Below are 18,354 nucleotides of genomic sequence, written 5' to 3'. Positions count from 1 at the left end.
TGCTATAAATTATTTTTAAAGATGTCCATTTTCCTGAAATGATATATATTATTTTGACTCTGTATTTATGTATAACAATGCTTGTATCTAAATTCATAGGATTATGTAACTATATTAAACATATTGAAGTTCACATAAGTAGCATGGAGCTTAAAATACATGTTCAGTAATAAGTGTCATAAATAAATAATGGTCTTTTACATAATTGTATAGTATATGCAACAGTTTTAGAGAAACACTTAATATCCTGATTAGCATATATGCTAATTAATATCTAATTGGTTTTCTGCTACTGTCATAGTTTTTGTCTCTTTGTTTATAAGAAGCAAAGATGGCCATTTTGTTGAATTACAATGTACTCTTCTTCAATGCTCCAGTTTTGATATGTTTTTATTATTTTGAGCAAAGACTATATATGTCTTTATAGTCAGCATATTCTAAACAACTGATACTAGGCATGCACTGAATATTTTTTAGAGCATTTTATTTTAATTCTCTGATTCGATTATCTGTGTGGTATATTTTCAAGATATATAAAACCAAAGGATGAAATCTTGGCTCCTGGAACATGATGGTAGGGTACATAGTCAAGCTACAAGCCACCTTTTCTCCCAATTTTTCTACAGTCATTCACAAATTCATCTTTATTAATATTACCATTTACTGAATACTACGAAGCAGTCAGTTGAGGATGAATTGGGAAGCTCATTCATAGTTCATGACAGTGGTAAAGTCAGAAGTCCATGTCTAGCAAAGGTTGGGTGCTAGCATTCTGGATTTGTAGGTGTTAGATAAAAAGGTATTCATAAATTTTATTTTCTTATCCTTAATACATCCAATGTCCAAGATGACTTTCTGATCACTCGATTACCTAGTGTTCTATCTTGCTATGCCCAAGCATGTCACAGAAGCAAGGAGAGTCTCAGTTTTATAGGCGTGGAAAAGGAGACTGATTTTAGAGCTGGGCAATAAGAGTATTATGACCTTTTCTTGATAGCTTCAGACAGTTCATACCAGAGAAAGATTTCTGCCTGATTAGGTGAATTCTTGAATAGTTCTGAGCTGAACAGTGAAGAATTGTTGCTACTTAACATCATCCAGAATGAAGATGCCAGCCTTAGCCCTGAGCCTGTGAAGAAGCTGACTTCTCAGCTCATTTCCATTCTCTAGGTGATAGTGGCTTATGGAAGGATAGTACCTAGGACACACCCACTCCTGCTGATGCCATTTAATGCTTTAATGGGCTCTCGGCTTGGACCTCCACATCCACATTAATATCAAATAACTCATTAACAGGCTTCTGGCGAGGTCCTGTCAATCTGTACTGATGCCACACTACTTTTTTTTCAAACCATTTAGACATTTTTTGAAATACCATGATATAGCCTTTGTATTGTATGTGTTTACTTGGAGGTAGTGCTATTGACTTTGCTGTTTTCAATACTTTTACAGAGCCATGAGTCTTGCTTCATCTGGGATTTATTTTCATGTAATCAATTGCCAGTAGTAGACTTGATGTGTCTGAATAAGCATGTTCTTACTTTAAAACTTCTGTCAACTCTAAGCTGACATTATGTAGTGATCAGGATGGATTCTTCTTCAGTCTCTTGAGAGCATGAATTCTTATTCAGTACCTTGAGAATCTACATTAGACAATCAGTGACTTACACCCTCTTATGGGTGCCTCTCTCGGCTTGCATAGACACTTATTTTCCAGGGTCCAGGCTCCACCTCACACTGCCATCTGCTGTGCGATCTTGAGGTATCTGTCCTCTCTACTCACCATTTACTGACAGTTTCTTGTTGCCATTACAACTAGCTTCCAACACAATAATTGGATTATTCCATCTCATCATTTTAAACCTGGGTGTACAATTTCCTGGCTAGTTTACGATTATCTTCCAGTAGACACAGCAGCCACTTCAGTTGGTCTGTTATAATAAGACACAGGTTTGGACGCTAGCAACTGGGAATTGCTTTCATTCAGGACAAAAAGAAAATTAGTTTCCTTTAAATGCATATTTTAATCAGGCATGTGGAAGGCAACGAACCTGACATAGTTAATATAATTTCTAGCCTAAAAATAGGATTTAAAAATATCTCATTTCATTTCCCATATGTACATTCACAGAAATTTCATGTCCTATAATGCTAACCATACATTTTTTAGATATATTAAATTTTTATCTTAAGCTTGTCTTTTTACATTTGCTTGGTAATGTAAATGTTAAGTCATTTTCTTAAATGTGAAAGAAAAGCAGACAATAAAACATGTAGCCTAAATGTTATGCTCACATAAATGCACTTCATCAAAAACAATGTCTTTTACCATGAAAACTGTAAGCTTTCAGAAGGAGACAGGCAAGGAATAGGAATGCTCAGATGAAACCCAGACAGTTTAACTAGGCATAGACAAAGCAAACAGCTGTTGTGTAGTCTGGTACAGCATTATGTCAATTAACTGTCTTACGATTGTTGATTTTATAATATTCTAACTCTGCAAAAGTGCTTCCTTATAGAGCATATAAATATGAGAACCATCACTTTAACAAGAATCTCAGCTTCTTAATATACAAAATGAGGAAATCAGTAAAATAATTAATAATAGAATATTAAAATACCAGTGCTTGGCATCTCTCCTATTGATCTGTATTTTCACTGGAAGACATTTATTATCTTTGAATGTAATTCTCTAATCAAGTATTTAGTAACATTTTAAAAAACTATATTTCCAAGTGATTAAAACTATTAACTTTTATGTCATATTATGGAGTAAGTTACATCTTTAATAAGATTATGTAAATACAAGTTATTTAATATAAACTATTTCTTCTTTTTTTTATTTTGTTTTTTTTCATGGTTTTTCAGGATTTCTTTGTGTAGCCCTGGCTGTTCTGGAACTCACTCTGTAGACCAGGCTGGCCTCAAACTCAGAAATCCACCTGCCTCTGCCTCCCAAGTGCTGGGATTAAAGTCGTGCACCACCACTGCCTGCCTAGTCTAAACTATTTCTAGACAGGGCAGATTTAGGTAACATACAAGAACTATTTCATAATGATATGAAAAAAAGTCTTCATTAAAAAATCTGCTAGTTGAAGGACTCTAGTGGAATATTCAGGAAGACAGAGCATTGGGTGTCATTTGCTCATTATATGTGCAAAGATGTTTTCACATGACTAATTTTCAAACTTATTAATGTACTATAATTTATATTTAAGTATTCTAATTTAGTAAAGTTTGTTCACACTTGATTGCACATAGGTACATATCAGTAATCATATATCTGAATCAGCTCTATGAGGAACTTTACATACAGTTATGGTACTGCTGAGAACATGCAGTAAATCTCTTGGCAGAAACAGTTCTCAAGAGAATAGTACAGCTATCAGTTCTCCAATAATGAATGGCCATTTCTGAATTGTCATACACACAAGTAACATCTGGACTGATTATGTTGTATTTATATAGATTGAGCAGGTTATATTTAAGGATATATGTATATAATTCTATATTCAAGTAACAACAATTAATGAAAAAGAAGCCACAATTTTTCCCCATTTTCATTGGGTATTTTAAGTATTTACATTTCAAATTGTATCCCCTTTCATGGTTTCCTCTCTTGAACCCTCTATCCGATCCCCTCTTCCCCTGCTTCCTCCAGGGTGCTCCTCCTCTCACCCTCTTACACCCACCTCACTGCCCTGACATTCCCAAACACTGGGGAATTGAGCCTTCACAGGATCAAGGAAGGCTGCCAATCTGAAAAGGATCAAGAACATGATTACGAGGGGTTTGATATGAGAAAGGTAAACAGAAAAGTAATGTAATTATAATCTAAAAATAAAATTTTCAAAAACTGTACAAATACCCACCATACACACACACACACACACACGTGTGTGTGTGTGTGTGTGTGTGTGTATGGGCAAATGTCATAGCAATCATACACATACCTTACCTATGTAATGCACACATCTTGATGACTGACAGAAGTTTATGAAGCCCTAGCAACTATTCTGTCCTCTTACTCTAGAAATATATTTAGTTTTATAACTGATGAAGAATAAAATATCTTTTAAATGGTAGAACTCTATGCTGTGAAGTTTTACAAAATGGAATATTCAAAGACTAGCTAGATATGCTCATGTAAATGAAGAACTATGAAGAACAAATTTATATTTCCATATTATATACTTATGAATGGATCAAAAATACTTTTCTACTTATATATATATTTCAAACAAACATTGAAAAAACCTATGGCAATATGTGAAAGGAGGGATCTTGATTATTTGATGAGAATAATTAGAGTGAAAGTGATCTTTTGTACACATTGTGGTAATAAATCATAAGTTATGGGTACTAAACCACAACTCCGACAGTGTTCCGCACTTCTAATCACTGTTTTGTGAACTTTTAAATTATGTAATATCTGAACATTATATACTATATATGAATATACATATATATGTATATATACATACACACACACACACACACACACACACACACACATATATATATATATATAATTCAGAGTCCAAGTCTTGAAAACAAGCATACATTCAAGAAGTATAATAGTTCATATTTTGTATAACAGGAAATCATCAATATATGTTAGTGTTCATGGGGTAAGAACATTTTTTATTGTATTCTAGTTCTTCCAGAAGAAATGTATGAATTTTTCATCATTTACTGTTATTCCAGGGTCCCGAAGAAGCACTACCTGAGGGTCAAAAATAGAGGGAAGAGAGAAGGGGGACCAAGCATGCTAACAAAGTCAGTCAATCTGGGTTGTGTCGAGACCTCATTTAATGTTGGGGAGACGTACGGGTTTTTTTTTTTTTTTAATTTTTTTATTTGATATAATTTATTTACATTTCAAATGATTTCCCCTTTTATAGCCCCCCACTCCCTGAAAGTCCCGTAAGCCCCCTTCTCTTCCCCTGTCCTCCCACCCACCCCTTCCCACTTCCCCGTTCTGGTTTTGTCGAATACTGCTTCACTGAGTCTTTCCAGAACCAGGGGCCACTCCTCCTTTCTTCTTGTATCTCATTTGATGTGTGGATTATGTTTTGGGTATTCCAGTTCTAGGTTAATATCCACTTATTAGTGAGTGCATACCATGATTCACCTTTTGAGTCTGGGTTACCTCACTTAGTATGATGTTCTCTAGCTCCATCCATTTGCCTAAGAATTTCATGAATTCATTGTTTCTAATGGCTGAATAGTACTCCATTGTGTAGATATACCACATTTTTTGCATCCACTCTTCTCTTGAGGGATACCTGGGTTCTTTCCAGCATCTGGCAATTATAAATAGGGCTGCTATGAACATAGTAGAGCATGTATCCTTATTACATGGTGGGGAATCATCTGGGTATATGCCCAGGAGTGGTATAGCAGGATCTTATGGAAGTGAGGTGCCCAGTTTTCGGAGGAACCGCCAGATTGCTTTCCAGAGTGGTTGTACCAATTTGCAACCCCACCAGCAGTGGAGGAGTGTTCCTCTTTCTCCACACCCTATCCAACACCTGCTGTCTCCTGAATTTTAAATCTTAGCCATTCTGACTGGTGTAAGATGAAATCTCAGGGTTGTTTTGATTTGCATTTCCCTAATGACTAATGAAGTTGAGCATTTTTTAAGATGCTTCTCCGCCATCCGAAGTTCTTCAGGTGAGAATTCTTTGTTTAACTCTGTACCCCATTTTTTAATAGGGTTGTTTGGTTTTCTGGAGTCTAACTTCTTGAGTTCTTTATATATATTGGATATTAGCCCTCTATCTGATGTAGGATTGGTGAAGATCTTTTCCCAATGTGTTGGTTGCCGATTTGTCCTCTTGATGGTGTCCTTTGCCTTACAGAAACTTTGTAATTTTATGAGGTCCCATTTGTCAATTCTTGCTCTTAGAGCATACGCTATTGGTGTTCTGTTCAGAAACTTTCTCCCTGTACCGATGTCCTCAAGGGTCTTCCCCAGTTTCTTTTCTATTAGCTTCAGAGTGTCTGGCTTTATGTGGAGGTCCTTGATCCATTTGGATTTGAGCTTAGTACAAGGAGACAAGAATGGATCAATTCGCATTCTTCTGCATGCTGACCTCCAGTTGAACCAGCACCATTTGTTGAAAAGGCTATCTTTTTTCCATTGGATGTTTTCAGCCTCTTTGTCGAGGATCAAGTGGCCATAGGTGTGTGGGTTCATTTCTGGATCTTCAATCCTGTTCCATTGATCCTCCTGCCTGTCACTGTACCAATACCATGCAGTTTTTAACACTATTGCTCTGTAGTATTGCTTGAGGTCAGGGATACTGATTCCCCCAGATTTTCTTTTGTTGCTGAGAATAGTTTTAGCTATCCTGAGTTTTTTGTTGTTCCAGATGAATTTGATAATTGCTCTTTCTAACTCTGTGAAGAATTGAGTTGGGATTTTGATGGGTATTGCATTAAATCTGTATATTGCTTTTGGCAAAATGGCCATTTTAACTATATTGATTCTACCGATCCATGAGCATGGGAGGTTTTAAGGATTAGAGAGAAGGAATTGACCTTCACACAAGAACAAAGGAGGAAAGGGCAGAGACACCCCTAGTGATAGAAGCAGGAAGCGAGGAGGTCATTCAAGTGGGGACACCCAGAGTTAACACCAGCAGGAACATTCCGCGGTTAGGGCAGGAACATCTTGTGGTATTCTCAGGAATCTTCTTGCACCGATAGCTCAAGGAGAAGGCTCTAGTTAATTGTTCTTCCTTCTCGCCAGCTGCCATCTTAGGGCTGTGAGTAAGCATAAGTCTGAATAGCTTGGGACAGTTCTCCACAGTGAAGTTTTACAAAGTGGAATATTCGAAGACTAGCTAGATATGCTAATGTAAATGAAGAACTATGGTACAAATTTTTATTTCCATATTACATACTTATGAATGGATCAAAAATACTTTTCTACTTATATATATATTTCATACAAACACTGAAAAAACCTATGGCAATATGTGAAAGGAGGGATCTTGATTATTTGATGAGAATAATTAGAGTGAAAGTGATCTTTTGTACACATTGTGGTAATCAATCATAAGTTATTGGTACTAAACCGCAACCCCGACAGTGTTCCGCACTTCTAATCACTGCTTTGTGTACTTTTAAATTATGTAATATCTGAACATTATATACTATATATGAATATACATATATATATGTATACACACACACATACATACACACACACACACACACACACACACACACACATATATATATATAATATTCAGAGTCCAAGTCTTGAAAACAAGCATACATTCAAAAAGTATAATAGTTCATATTTTGTATAACAGGAAATCATCAATATATGCTAATGTTCATGGGGGTAACAACATTTTTTAGTGTATTCTAGTTCTTCCAGAAGAAGAATATGAATTTTTCATCATTTACTTTCTACCTTCTTACATTATTTCCCTGTGTGAAAAACTTTATGAGTACTTTTATTGAATGCTTATGATAACATAATTCCCATTTCTCACAGAATGTATTTCGTAGTCAAACAAGCTGGCTTGTACCTGTAATAACAGCATATAAATATCCGAGGCAGGAAGACTACTGAGGATTTGAGGCCAGCCTGGTCTACCTGATCAGTTTCAGGTCACCAGGGCTACAGTGTGACACCCTAATTCAATCAATCAATCAATCAAACAAACAAACAAACAAAAAATATTGAGAAAAATATATGATTTTGGCTTCAAACATATGCTATTTTGATTAAAGAAATATTAAACTGTCAAAGCACTCATATAATAATTATATGTACCAGCAATTTCTGTTATCTATTTGTTTAATATAAATTGTTTAGTTACAAAGATTATAAAGACTGAATTTGTAAAGAAGTGAACATCATTTTCCATTATTTCTCTACTAATATTTTTCCTATTTATTGGTTTAGTCTCTATTTAGTATTTAATAACCCTATTATTCACAAATAATCAGTATGACCATAAGTTAGCAAAATATGTTTACATATAATGTCATTTTTTCTGGTTATAATAATGAATGTATGTGTTACATAAAAATAAATACAACTGTGTTGAGAATCTATAAATTTTCCTAAGTCTGCTTCCTTACAGATAATTCATATTTTGGAAGTATATTATCGATTATAAAACTTGGGAAATAACGTTTTTATTTACTTTAAACTGTTAACCAATTCAATGGTTTATACTATCATTGATTCCTCTAAATGTGTTTCTAATAACCTAACCTAAATGTTCTTGTTTTAAGTGAAATAAAAGTATTTTTAGGCCATTCCAAAATTCTTTTGTCTAAAAAATAGACTGTTTCAAAACTCACCTCCTGCTGAGGTATAGAAGCTTTGCAGGCACGTGGCATCACTAACACAGTTTGTTATCTTTTTCACCCTACAATTTTAACCTTGCTAATAGCTATTCATATCACAAGTCAGCTAACTTTGACTGATTTGCTTTTCTCTTCTCTTTCTTTTTTGGCATGCTGCAGTAGCTAACATATTATGGAGAGAAGAAGGTACTAATTCAATTGATTTTTATACTGTATTGGTGTTTTTCTTGACATTTACTATATTTGCAGATGATTATTCACTTCAATATTGGGATTATTTTCACTATGATTCTATATTTTGATTGTATTGCAGTTTTTTCATATAAGCCTAGCACTATTAAAGAATTTATGAATTACATGGGATAGAATAATAGATCAGGCCCTTAAAAACCAAACTAAATAACCTGAATTTGTTCCCTGGGGCCCATGTGGTTAAAAGAAAACATGAACTTCTGTAGAGAGTACTTTTGGCCTCCTTCTGTATGCTGTGATAGATACCTCCTCCTCTACCCCCCACACACATAAAGTAAATGTAAACATAGTAATTATAATTTCATGTCACTTGGATTCATTAATAATACTCAGACTCTTCCATTATAGAAGTTTTAAATGTTTAAAAGTAGGTCATGACAGTAAAATCATTCACAATTACCATACTTTCCATAGAAAACCTTGTTTTAATCTAAATAAGAACAATTATCAAACTGTCTTATGAAATTGCAATATTATTTTATATAGAAATGAGTTACTAAGTTGAAAGATACTTAAGTAGAGTTTCATTCCTAAATACAGTCCTGCCACTTGGTATAAGTCTTCATATTTATAAGTACTTTTATTAATACTCATAAGACTGTTCTTGGCTTTCTAACAGTAGTCTGAATTGGAAAAAAAGTTATACAAAAAAACTTAAGACCCCAATTTTTGTCCCCTTCACTTAGTCCCAAAATGCTATAGACAACGGCTTTCTCACTTCTGTTGCCAATGAGAAGAATGAGAAGGTATTCTGACTTTCACCTTAGTCTCTTCAATACTTCTTTCTGATCTTCTTCATTAAGGAATTATTGAAGCACTTCTGTGACTGTGTACCCCTTCTATTCAACTTGAATATTTCACCTTTGAATGCACATAGTTCAATTATGCTGAAATCAGCACTGACATGTTTTTAATGTTTATTTATACCATATTTCCTCTCCAAAGAAAATAAATATTGATCTAGACATAAAAAGTTTTATTTCAACCCATCATTGTGATGGAGAGCACAACATCTCCAGTGCACAAGATCATCAGCCGTAGATCTGGGTCTAATGGCTAACTATTGGGAAAATTAAATGAACTGTTCTCTCTTTGCTGAGCTAGCTACTGCTCCTGGCACTTCACACATGCTGGGTACTCCCTCTTCAAATCTGTGATGTGCAAATCAACTTATAGTGCATCAAATAATCTGTTTTAACTTTTATAAATGTCATCATTATTAATTCATAATAATCAATGCACAATGATAATGCAATATTAATATCAAAATTATTCACCAACTGGATTATTAGAGCCAGTAAAATGCAACTCTAATATAAATCATTCTGTCAAAAGCACTAGTAGTGAGGTAATCCACTCTTGTATGCTACTACTGCCTGGAAAAGTCTTCACATCATCACTTCTAGAAGTTTTTACCCTAAAAATGAAAGAATAAGTGAGACATCTTTTTCTGTTATTTTTGGGATTGAATCCAGGGCTTTATATGTAAGAAAGTCTTACTTTAGGTAAGCATAGTATAAAAGCATTATATCCATATACTAACATGATTGTTCTTAGTTCTAGCTGCAAAATCATGACACAAGTAAGGGTAATTTATAACAAAAATATACAAATGAATATTCCAGTCAAGGCAGAAAATGCTGATATTCATGTTTAGCTAAATATGTCAAGAATTTTGGAAAATAATCTGTATATATATAAAAAGGTATATTTATAGCCATTGAATATAGATAGTATTAAGTAATAAAATATTTCATAAATATTTAAACGCAGTAAGACATCTTCAATTACCAAATCATTGTAGAATTTTAAGTTGTTATGGGGTGTTTTTTAATAAACTATAATGTCATTTGACATTTTAATCTAGAAAAATGATCCTTACGAGATTCCTCATTCTATTAACTTCAATATGCACCCAACATTCAGAAGTGACTCAAATCATATAGAAACAAAATTCATCACATATATGCTGTTTGTAATTAATATCAGAGTTAACAGGTTATAAAATCATTCTATCAGTGTTCTCTCTCCAGATGCTATATACAAGGATACACTGTAGCCATGTGTCCTCCAGTCCATAGTGTTTGGAATGGTCCGAATAGATTAGAAATAATTTCTACTTACAAGAGTGCTTCTAATTCTTTCTATGTCTTTTTATAACCTCTGTAGAGAAGGAAAACATAGTACAGAGGAATGAGAAAATCACAATCTAATTTCCACTATATAAAACAAGATTTGTGATTGGTTTGGGAAAGACATGACACATGTGTTTGTCTCCATCAGCATAGAGAAATGGAAATGAAACAAAAAGGCTATTGGAACTAGCATAGCAGAAGCTTTTATGGAATTCTAGGGTGTTTGTAATTTGCTACAGCACTGGACACTCAATAAAATACAGTGTGATTAAAAAGCTGCATAATTAATTAATCTTTAATCTGAGAATAAAGATTACTTTACCTTTACAACAGTATGTATCATATATATATACTGTTTCTTAATATGCATTTACACATTAGTACTTGAATAAATGCTGAGGATGTGTAAGTTAACTTGTGTGAGTTGCCCGTGAGACATAGGGCATCTTTACATTTGTGCAGTTAGCATGCACTCAGACTGTTTTGAATCCTAGAATTCAAAAGAGAAAGGACACCACATGTTATCTAAAGTACAGATCATTGCCTTACGGAAGCTTTCCAGTTTCATGAGGTCCCATTTATTAGTTCTTGAACTTTGAGCATGAGTCATTGGAGTTCAGTATAAAAATTTTCCCCACATGCCAAAGTGTTCAAGGCTCTTTCTCTCTTTCTCTTCTATTAGATTCAGCGTATCTGGGTTTATGTTTAGTTCATTGATCCACTTGGACTTCAGTTTTGTGCAAGGTGACAAATATGGGTATATTTTCATTTTTCTACATACAGACGGCCAGTTAGACCAGCACCATTTATTGAAGATGCTTCCCTTTTCCGTTGTATTTTTTTGACTTCTTTGTCAAAGATCAAATGCCCATTAGTTTGTGGTTTTATTTCTGGGTCTTCAGTTCTATTCCATTGATCAACATGTCTATGTCTGTATCAATACCATGCAGTTTTTTCACTTTTGCTCTGTAGTAAAACTTGAGGTCAGGGATGGTGATTTCCCAAGCCATTCTTTTATTGTTAACAATTGTTTTCACTATTCTGTTTCTTTTTCCTTTCCAGATCATTTTGAGTATTGTTCTTGCCATGTCTTTGAAGAATTTTGTTGTGATTTTTATGAGGAATTGAATCTGTAGATTGCCTTTTGTAGAATGGCCATTTTTACTGTATTAATTCTGCCAATGCATGAGCATGAGAGATCTCTTTATTTTCTGAGATCTTTGATTTCTTTCTTGAGATACTCGAAGTTATTGTCATATAGGTCTTTCACTTGTTTGGTTAGAGATACCCTAAGATATTTTATATTATTTATGGCTGTTGTGAAGGGATTTGTTTCCCTAATTTCTTTCTCAGACTGTTTACCATTTGTATAAAGGAAGGAAAATGATTTATGTGAGTTTATTTTATATCCGGCCACTTTGCTGAAGTTGTTTATCCACTGGAGAAGTTCTCTTGTAGAATTTTGGGTGTCACTTATGTTGCTATCATATCCTCTGCACATAGTGATACCTTTATATTTTCTTTGCCAATTTGTGTCCCTTTGATCTCTTTTTGTTGTCTTATTTTTCTAGCTAGCACTTGGAGTACTATATTGAATAGATATGGGGAGAGTGGGCATCCTTGTCTTGTCCCTGATTTTAGTGGCATTGCTTCAATTATGTCTCCATTGGTTTGCTATGAATTGTTTTTAATATGTTTAGCTATGTGCCTTAAATTGCTGATCTCTCGAATACTTTTAAGATGAAGGGGTGTTATATTTTGTCAGTGCTTTTTCTGCATCTAAGAAAATGATCATGTGATTTTTCTTCTTTGAATTTGTTTATATAGTGGATTGTGTTAATGAATTTTCAGATATTTTGGCAATCTTGAATCCCTGGGTTCAAGCCTACTTGATCATGGTGAATGATGGTTTTGATTTGTTCTTGGATTCAGTTTGCAAGAATTTTATTGAGTATTTTTGCATCGTTATTCATAAGCAAAAATGGTCTGAAGTTTTCTTTTTTGTTTTAGTCCTTGTATGGTTTAGGTATCAGAGTAATCATTGTTTTTAACATTATGTTTCCAAAAGTAATTAGCAGACATAAAGTATATTAAAATTTCAAATATTTTTATGAAGGGTTTAATAGCAGGTATCAGCTTACTTAAATATTTATGAATCAGTTGGTATGGTTCAGATAACACTACGCGCTTGTAGCATTCAAGCGCAACACACTGCTTGTGTAGGATAATGAGAATGACATTTTCTTCCACTATGCACATGGACAGAAAGTCAGTCTGAAATGACAGACTGTAAAAAACATTCTACAAGAACATCAAAACTAAAATTTAGGTGGGATCATGAATTCTTGGGGAAAATGATATAAAACTGGATATTATTGGGAAGTAAGAAGTTTAGCACAGAATGAGGGACCAAATTAGTTTCAAGAAAAAATGAATAGAGTGATGAATTGGCTTCTCACCCACATCCTGTCCTGGAGAGATAGCATCATGAATTCTCAACTTAGTTTTAAATATTATTGGATGCCAATTATGCTGCTAAATCAGAGTCCCCATATCTCATTTAATACTAATAGCTGTGTGATATAGCTATGACCTCTAAATTCAATATGGGCAATTGAAAAATTAAAATTTAACAATGTAAACCTTATTGATGATATTTATTTATATTTCATCTGTAACTAGCATCCCGGCATATATTTATGATTAATCAAATTACTGGAGTGAATTTATATTTTAAAGGTTAAGTCAGACTTGCAAGCTTATATTTGTGATTTGGATAAATTGGTGTTTCAAAGGACAGTTCAACTCAGAAATTGAACAGTCCAGTAACTCAGAGTGGGATCCCACTGAGTATGCTGTGCAAACATCAGAGTTTAAAAAACTGTAATGAGAGAATCTAGAGTCAAGGGATGGAAATACTTCATTAAAATTAGGAGATTTGGTTGTCAGTTCCAAATGAGTTGCCATTCCTGATGGAAGTCTTCAGGAGAAACTCACAAAATATTTTTACTCATTCACAATTAAAAGAATAATTTCAAAAAATACTAACTTCAGAGATGCCTGCACACTTTAGATATACACCCCAGCATGAGTCAGTCATGTTTGATTATAAATGTCAATATCAACAGACAGGATCCAATAGCAATAAATTGATAGTTATTAAAGTATAGCATATATCAATCCAGTAAATGTTTACATCTAGGCTTTACTGATATAAATAAAGTTTTGGTACAAATATAAATATACATTTCAAGCCTTATTGTGTGTTATATGGAATTTATATTCTGCTATACACAGTTATACATGTAGCTTAAAGCTGAAAAGTAGTAAATTATTTCTTGTGATTTTTTTTTGTGACAAATGTGAGTACTATGTAAGTTTTTGTTATTTCATTACTGTTTGGGAATATCCTCTCTTAATTGGCATTCCGTGGAACTATAATTAACATCTCATTTTTGAAATCATCTAGAATCATTTTAACCCAAAAGAGCTATTACATGAAGTTCAAATATAAACATACTATGTATAAAAACAAAAAAGTCAGATTAATTCTTTGAGTTATATTTTCCTTCTGCTAATGAAAATAGAGAAATACAGTTCTACATGTCTACAGCTTATGACTTTTATTTAGTAGCTGCTGATTTATAAGATAAAATATGACTTATGTTCCATAGACAAATACTTATATTAATTACAAAATTATTTTGTTCCTCCATGGATGCAAAGCCAGACACTAGACTGATTATTATCCAAATTGACTCAGTGTCAATGTTTCTTGTTAAAAGTTAGATGAATTACTCTAGAGTTTTTAGATGAATTGAGAACTTAAAAAAATTATCCAATATTTGGCATTCCAATTTATAAAATTAACCAGTACTTGGCCTTTCAATTTATCAAGAATTCAGTATCTTCCCTCAGCTTTCAAAGAACATTTGAAATATAATTCAATACATTGAATACATCGATGGAATAAATTATGTTTTTAACTGGTTATTTTATTTGTTTGCATTACCCCCCTTTCTGGTTTTTCCTTTACAAACCTATGCCCTACCCCCATCCTTCCTGCTTCTATGAGGGTGCTCCCCCACCCACGCCTATCTCAGCACCCTAGCATTCCCCTCTGCTGGAGCTTCCATCCTCCACAGGACCAAGGGTGTTTCCTCCCACTGATGCTTGATAAGGCAAGCCTCTGCTACATATGCATCTGGGGTCATGGGCCCCTCCATGTGTACTCTTTGGTTGGTGTTTAGTCCCTGGGAACTCTCTGGGGTGTCTGGTTGGTTGATAGGGTTGTTCTTCCGATGGGTTTGCAAAGCCTTTCAGCTCCTTTAGTCTATCCCCTAACTCTTATTTTGGGGTTCCCAGCATTGCATCTGTATTGGTCAGGCTCTGGCAGAGCCTCTCAGGGGATAGTTATATCAGGTGCTTGCTCCTGTCAACAAGCATTTTATGGCATTATCAATAGTGTCTGGGTTTGGTAATCACAGATGGGATGGATGCCAGGCAGGACAGATCCTAGAAGCAAGCAATATAATTGAAAAAAGAAACTGGCTGCCTAGAAAAGGAAAACCCATAAGTTTAGAGTTGAATATGTTGAACATAAGCTAAGACTGAATCCAGAAAGATAAAAGATTGCATGAATATTGGGCTTGCAGAACTGGTGTGTATGATTCCAGGGCAGATGTGAGTTAATATGTTAGAGTCCAGACCAGATAAGCCTGTGTACATAGGTGTCTAGATGGGTTTATACACTCCCAGACACAGGTATGTGAAGATATGTGAGCTCCTAGTCAGGTGTGTTTGTTTCCAGGAAGGGTATGTAGGAGTATATAGCATCCATACACAGATATACAGTCTCCATGGATGGATGTATATGAGAACCTGGGTGCGCTGGGTCACATGTGCATACATCATTAATATGTGTGGCCCTTACTACATATATATACTTTCTTTGGATAAGTCAGAATTTGTCTCTACTTGGGAGACCTGTACAAGTGTGCAGTCTTTGTTTTTCCTATATTTTTTGTTTGAATTCCAAATGCTTTCCCCTTTCCCGGTTCCCCCTTCCCCGATAAGTCCTATAAGCCCTCTTCCCTCTGCCCATTCCCCAATCACTCCCTCCCATTGCTCTGTCCTGATACTCCCCTACAATCCTAGATCAAGCCTTTCCAGGATCAGGGCCCTCTCCTTCCTTCTTCTTGGGAATCATTTGATATGTTAATTGTGTCTTGAGTGTTCAGAGCTTCTAGGCTAATTAATATCCACTTATCAGTGACAGCATTCCATGTGTATTCTTTTGTGATTGGGTTACCTCACTTAGAATGATATTTTCCAGTTCTAACCATTTGCCTAAAATTTCATGAATTCATTGTTTTTTATTGCTGAGTAGTATTGTGTAAATATACACAATGTGTATATATACCACATTTTCTGTATCCATTCCTCTGTTGAGGGACATCTGGGCTCTTTCCAGCTTCTGGCTATTATAAATAGGGCTGCTATGAACATAGTGGAGCATGTGTCCTTATTGCCTGCTTGGGGAATCCTCTGGGTATATCCCCAGGAGTGATATAGCAGGATCCTCCGGAAGTGTCATGCCCAGTTTTCTGAGGAACTGCCAGACTGATTTTCAGAGTGGTTGTACCAACTTTCAATCCCACCAGCAGTGGAGGAGTGTACCTCTTTCTACACATCCTTGCCAACACCTGCTGTCTCCTGAGTTTTTAATCTTAGCCATTCTGAATGGTGTGAGGTGAAATCTCAGGGTTGATTTGATTTGCATTTCCCTAATGATTAATGATGTTGAATATTTCTTAAGGTGCTTTTCAGCCATTCGACATTCTTCAAGTGAAAATTCTTTGTTTAGCTCTGTACCCCATTTTTAATAGGGTTATTTGGCTCTCTGGAGCCTACCATCTTGAGTTCATTTAAACTCGTGTTTATAAGGATACAGAAGACCCAAGCAAATGTACATTCTCTATGGCAAGTGTTATGTAGGATGTGTTGAGAGCATCAGAGTTTAGACTTCTTCCAAGTTCACCCATGTATCACACAGTATCCTTTCAGCTTCCTGAACCTCTTGGTATGGATTTATTTTAAAAAAAAGAGGGTAATTTATATCAATGCACTCAGATCTTTAATGGACAGAATTTAAAATGATCATTTTCAAAGTTTAACAGTTACTTCTAAATAAAAGTTTAATAAAATTATTTTAGGTTGAAGAAACAGACTTTCAAAGTTGTTGAATTAGAAGTGGATATTTAAAACCTTTATGTAGGATGTTTAATGTTATATATTCTTCAATATATAGTACATTTGGTCTTTATACTCAATGACATCCTACATGAGTGAAATTTCTTTCATTATAGGGAACTATGATAAATACTACAGTGGATTTTATTCTTAATGAGTGGCTTTTACCCCTTAACTAATACCCACATTAATTAGAGAAGGATTTTTAATATTCTCTATGTCAAAAGTTTATTAGTACTTATTTGAAGACAAATGAAACATGTACTGATTTATACAAAGGGTTCAACTTCACTCCAGATCAGGAAGACTACTCAGAAAATGTCTTCATTTTCTGAGTGATCTTCCTGATCACTGCAGTTCAGGAAGACTCTGTGTGTCTCATGCAAGGGGGGTCCCTTTCACTTGTTTTATTAGCATTATGCAACTTCTTAAATGTATGCCTGCCAGGGAGATGATGGCTTCTCTGCTGCTGTTGTAAATGTTTCTGATAATTCTGTTTTGAAGTTTTGAAATGTGTTTTACTCTTAAGGTCTGGGAATTGGGAACATGTTCTATGTTTTTTATGAAGATGGAATCAAAGTGATACAACCGACGGAATGTGAATTTCAGAGGCACATTAAGCCCAGTGAAAAGCTCCTTGGATTTCAGGCAAGTATCTGAAAAGTTGCTTTGCAGTTTAATGAAAGTAAGGTAATATCATATTTTGGAAAGTCAGTTAAGCCTATGAGTATGTATAATTTGTGATGTAAGAAAATTCAAAGTTTATGATGCTGTCTGATTTCATGAAGCTTATATATATGAGAACAGAAATAACACATCTTAAAATTTTTATACTTTTTGTTTTAAAACAAATTTGATAACATCAAAGTTCAACAATAAACATACTATTTGGTGAGTTTGTTGGGCTTTTTAATTTTAAATATCTCCAGGTTATGAGGATAGCATTTCTTTACCAGTAAAAGAAAACTGGGTGTAAAAATATTTGGGAATGTATATTTTTAGAATATGTGATACTAACTCATTTTATCTATCTTATCCATACAAATGTATTCACATACTAAACATTCAAAATGAGCAAATTTTAAATATAATGAACAAACTTTCCTGATAGCCTTATTTAAAGCTGATAAGGCCATGACATGTTACTAAAGAAGATATTTAATATCTTGGTTTAGAACTTTATATTAAATCTTTATCCAACCTATTGGAGACCAGTGGGGCTGCTGGTCATTTATGTATAAAGAATACAATTCACAGATTAAAGCAATGCCCTAGAAAGAGAAACAGTCATAAATGGGGGACATAAAATATTGAATTAAAAAAATTATTTACTACATGAAGTAAGTTTTCTTTGCTAGAACAGAGAAAATCTGATTAT

At 34.3% G+C, this 18,354-nt stretch overlaps 1 protein-coding gene across 3 annotated transcripts in view; it reads left to right on the top strand.

Annotated features, from left to right (window-relative positions):
* Fstl5 (follistatin like 5) overlaps positions 1–18,354 on the top strand; it is a 585,582-nt gene that overhangs the window by 478,788 nt on the left and 88,440 nt on the right. For 2 of the 3 annotated variants that reach the window (XM_052180340.1, XM_052180339.1), the window contains exons 10-11: positions 8,497–8,523; positions 17,506–17,624. In XM_052180340.1, coding sequence (XP_052036300.1) covers positions 8,497–8,523; positions 17,506–17,624 — 146 coding nt within the window. The remainder of the gene's footprint in view (positions 1–8,496; positions 8,524–17,505; positions 17,625–18,354) is intronic. The other variant, XM_052180341.1, reaches the window with a different exon arrangement.

Source organism: Apodemus sylvaticus, chromosome 4, assembly GCF_947179515.1.
Source record: "Apodemus sylvaticus chromosome 4, mApoSyl1.1, whole genome shotgun sequence".
NCBI classification, from domain to species: domain Eukaryota; kingdom Metazoa; phylum Chordata; class Mammalia; order Rodentia; family Muridae; genus Apodemus; species Apodemus sylvaticus.
Note: the sequence above shows the minus strand (reverse complement) of the source record. Positions and strands in the feature narration are given on the sequence as shown.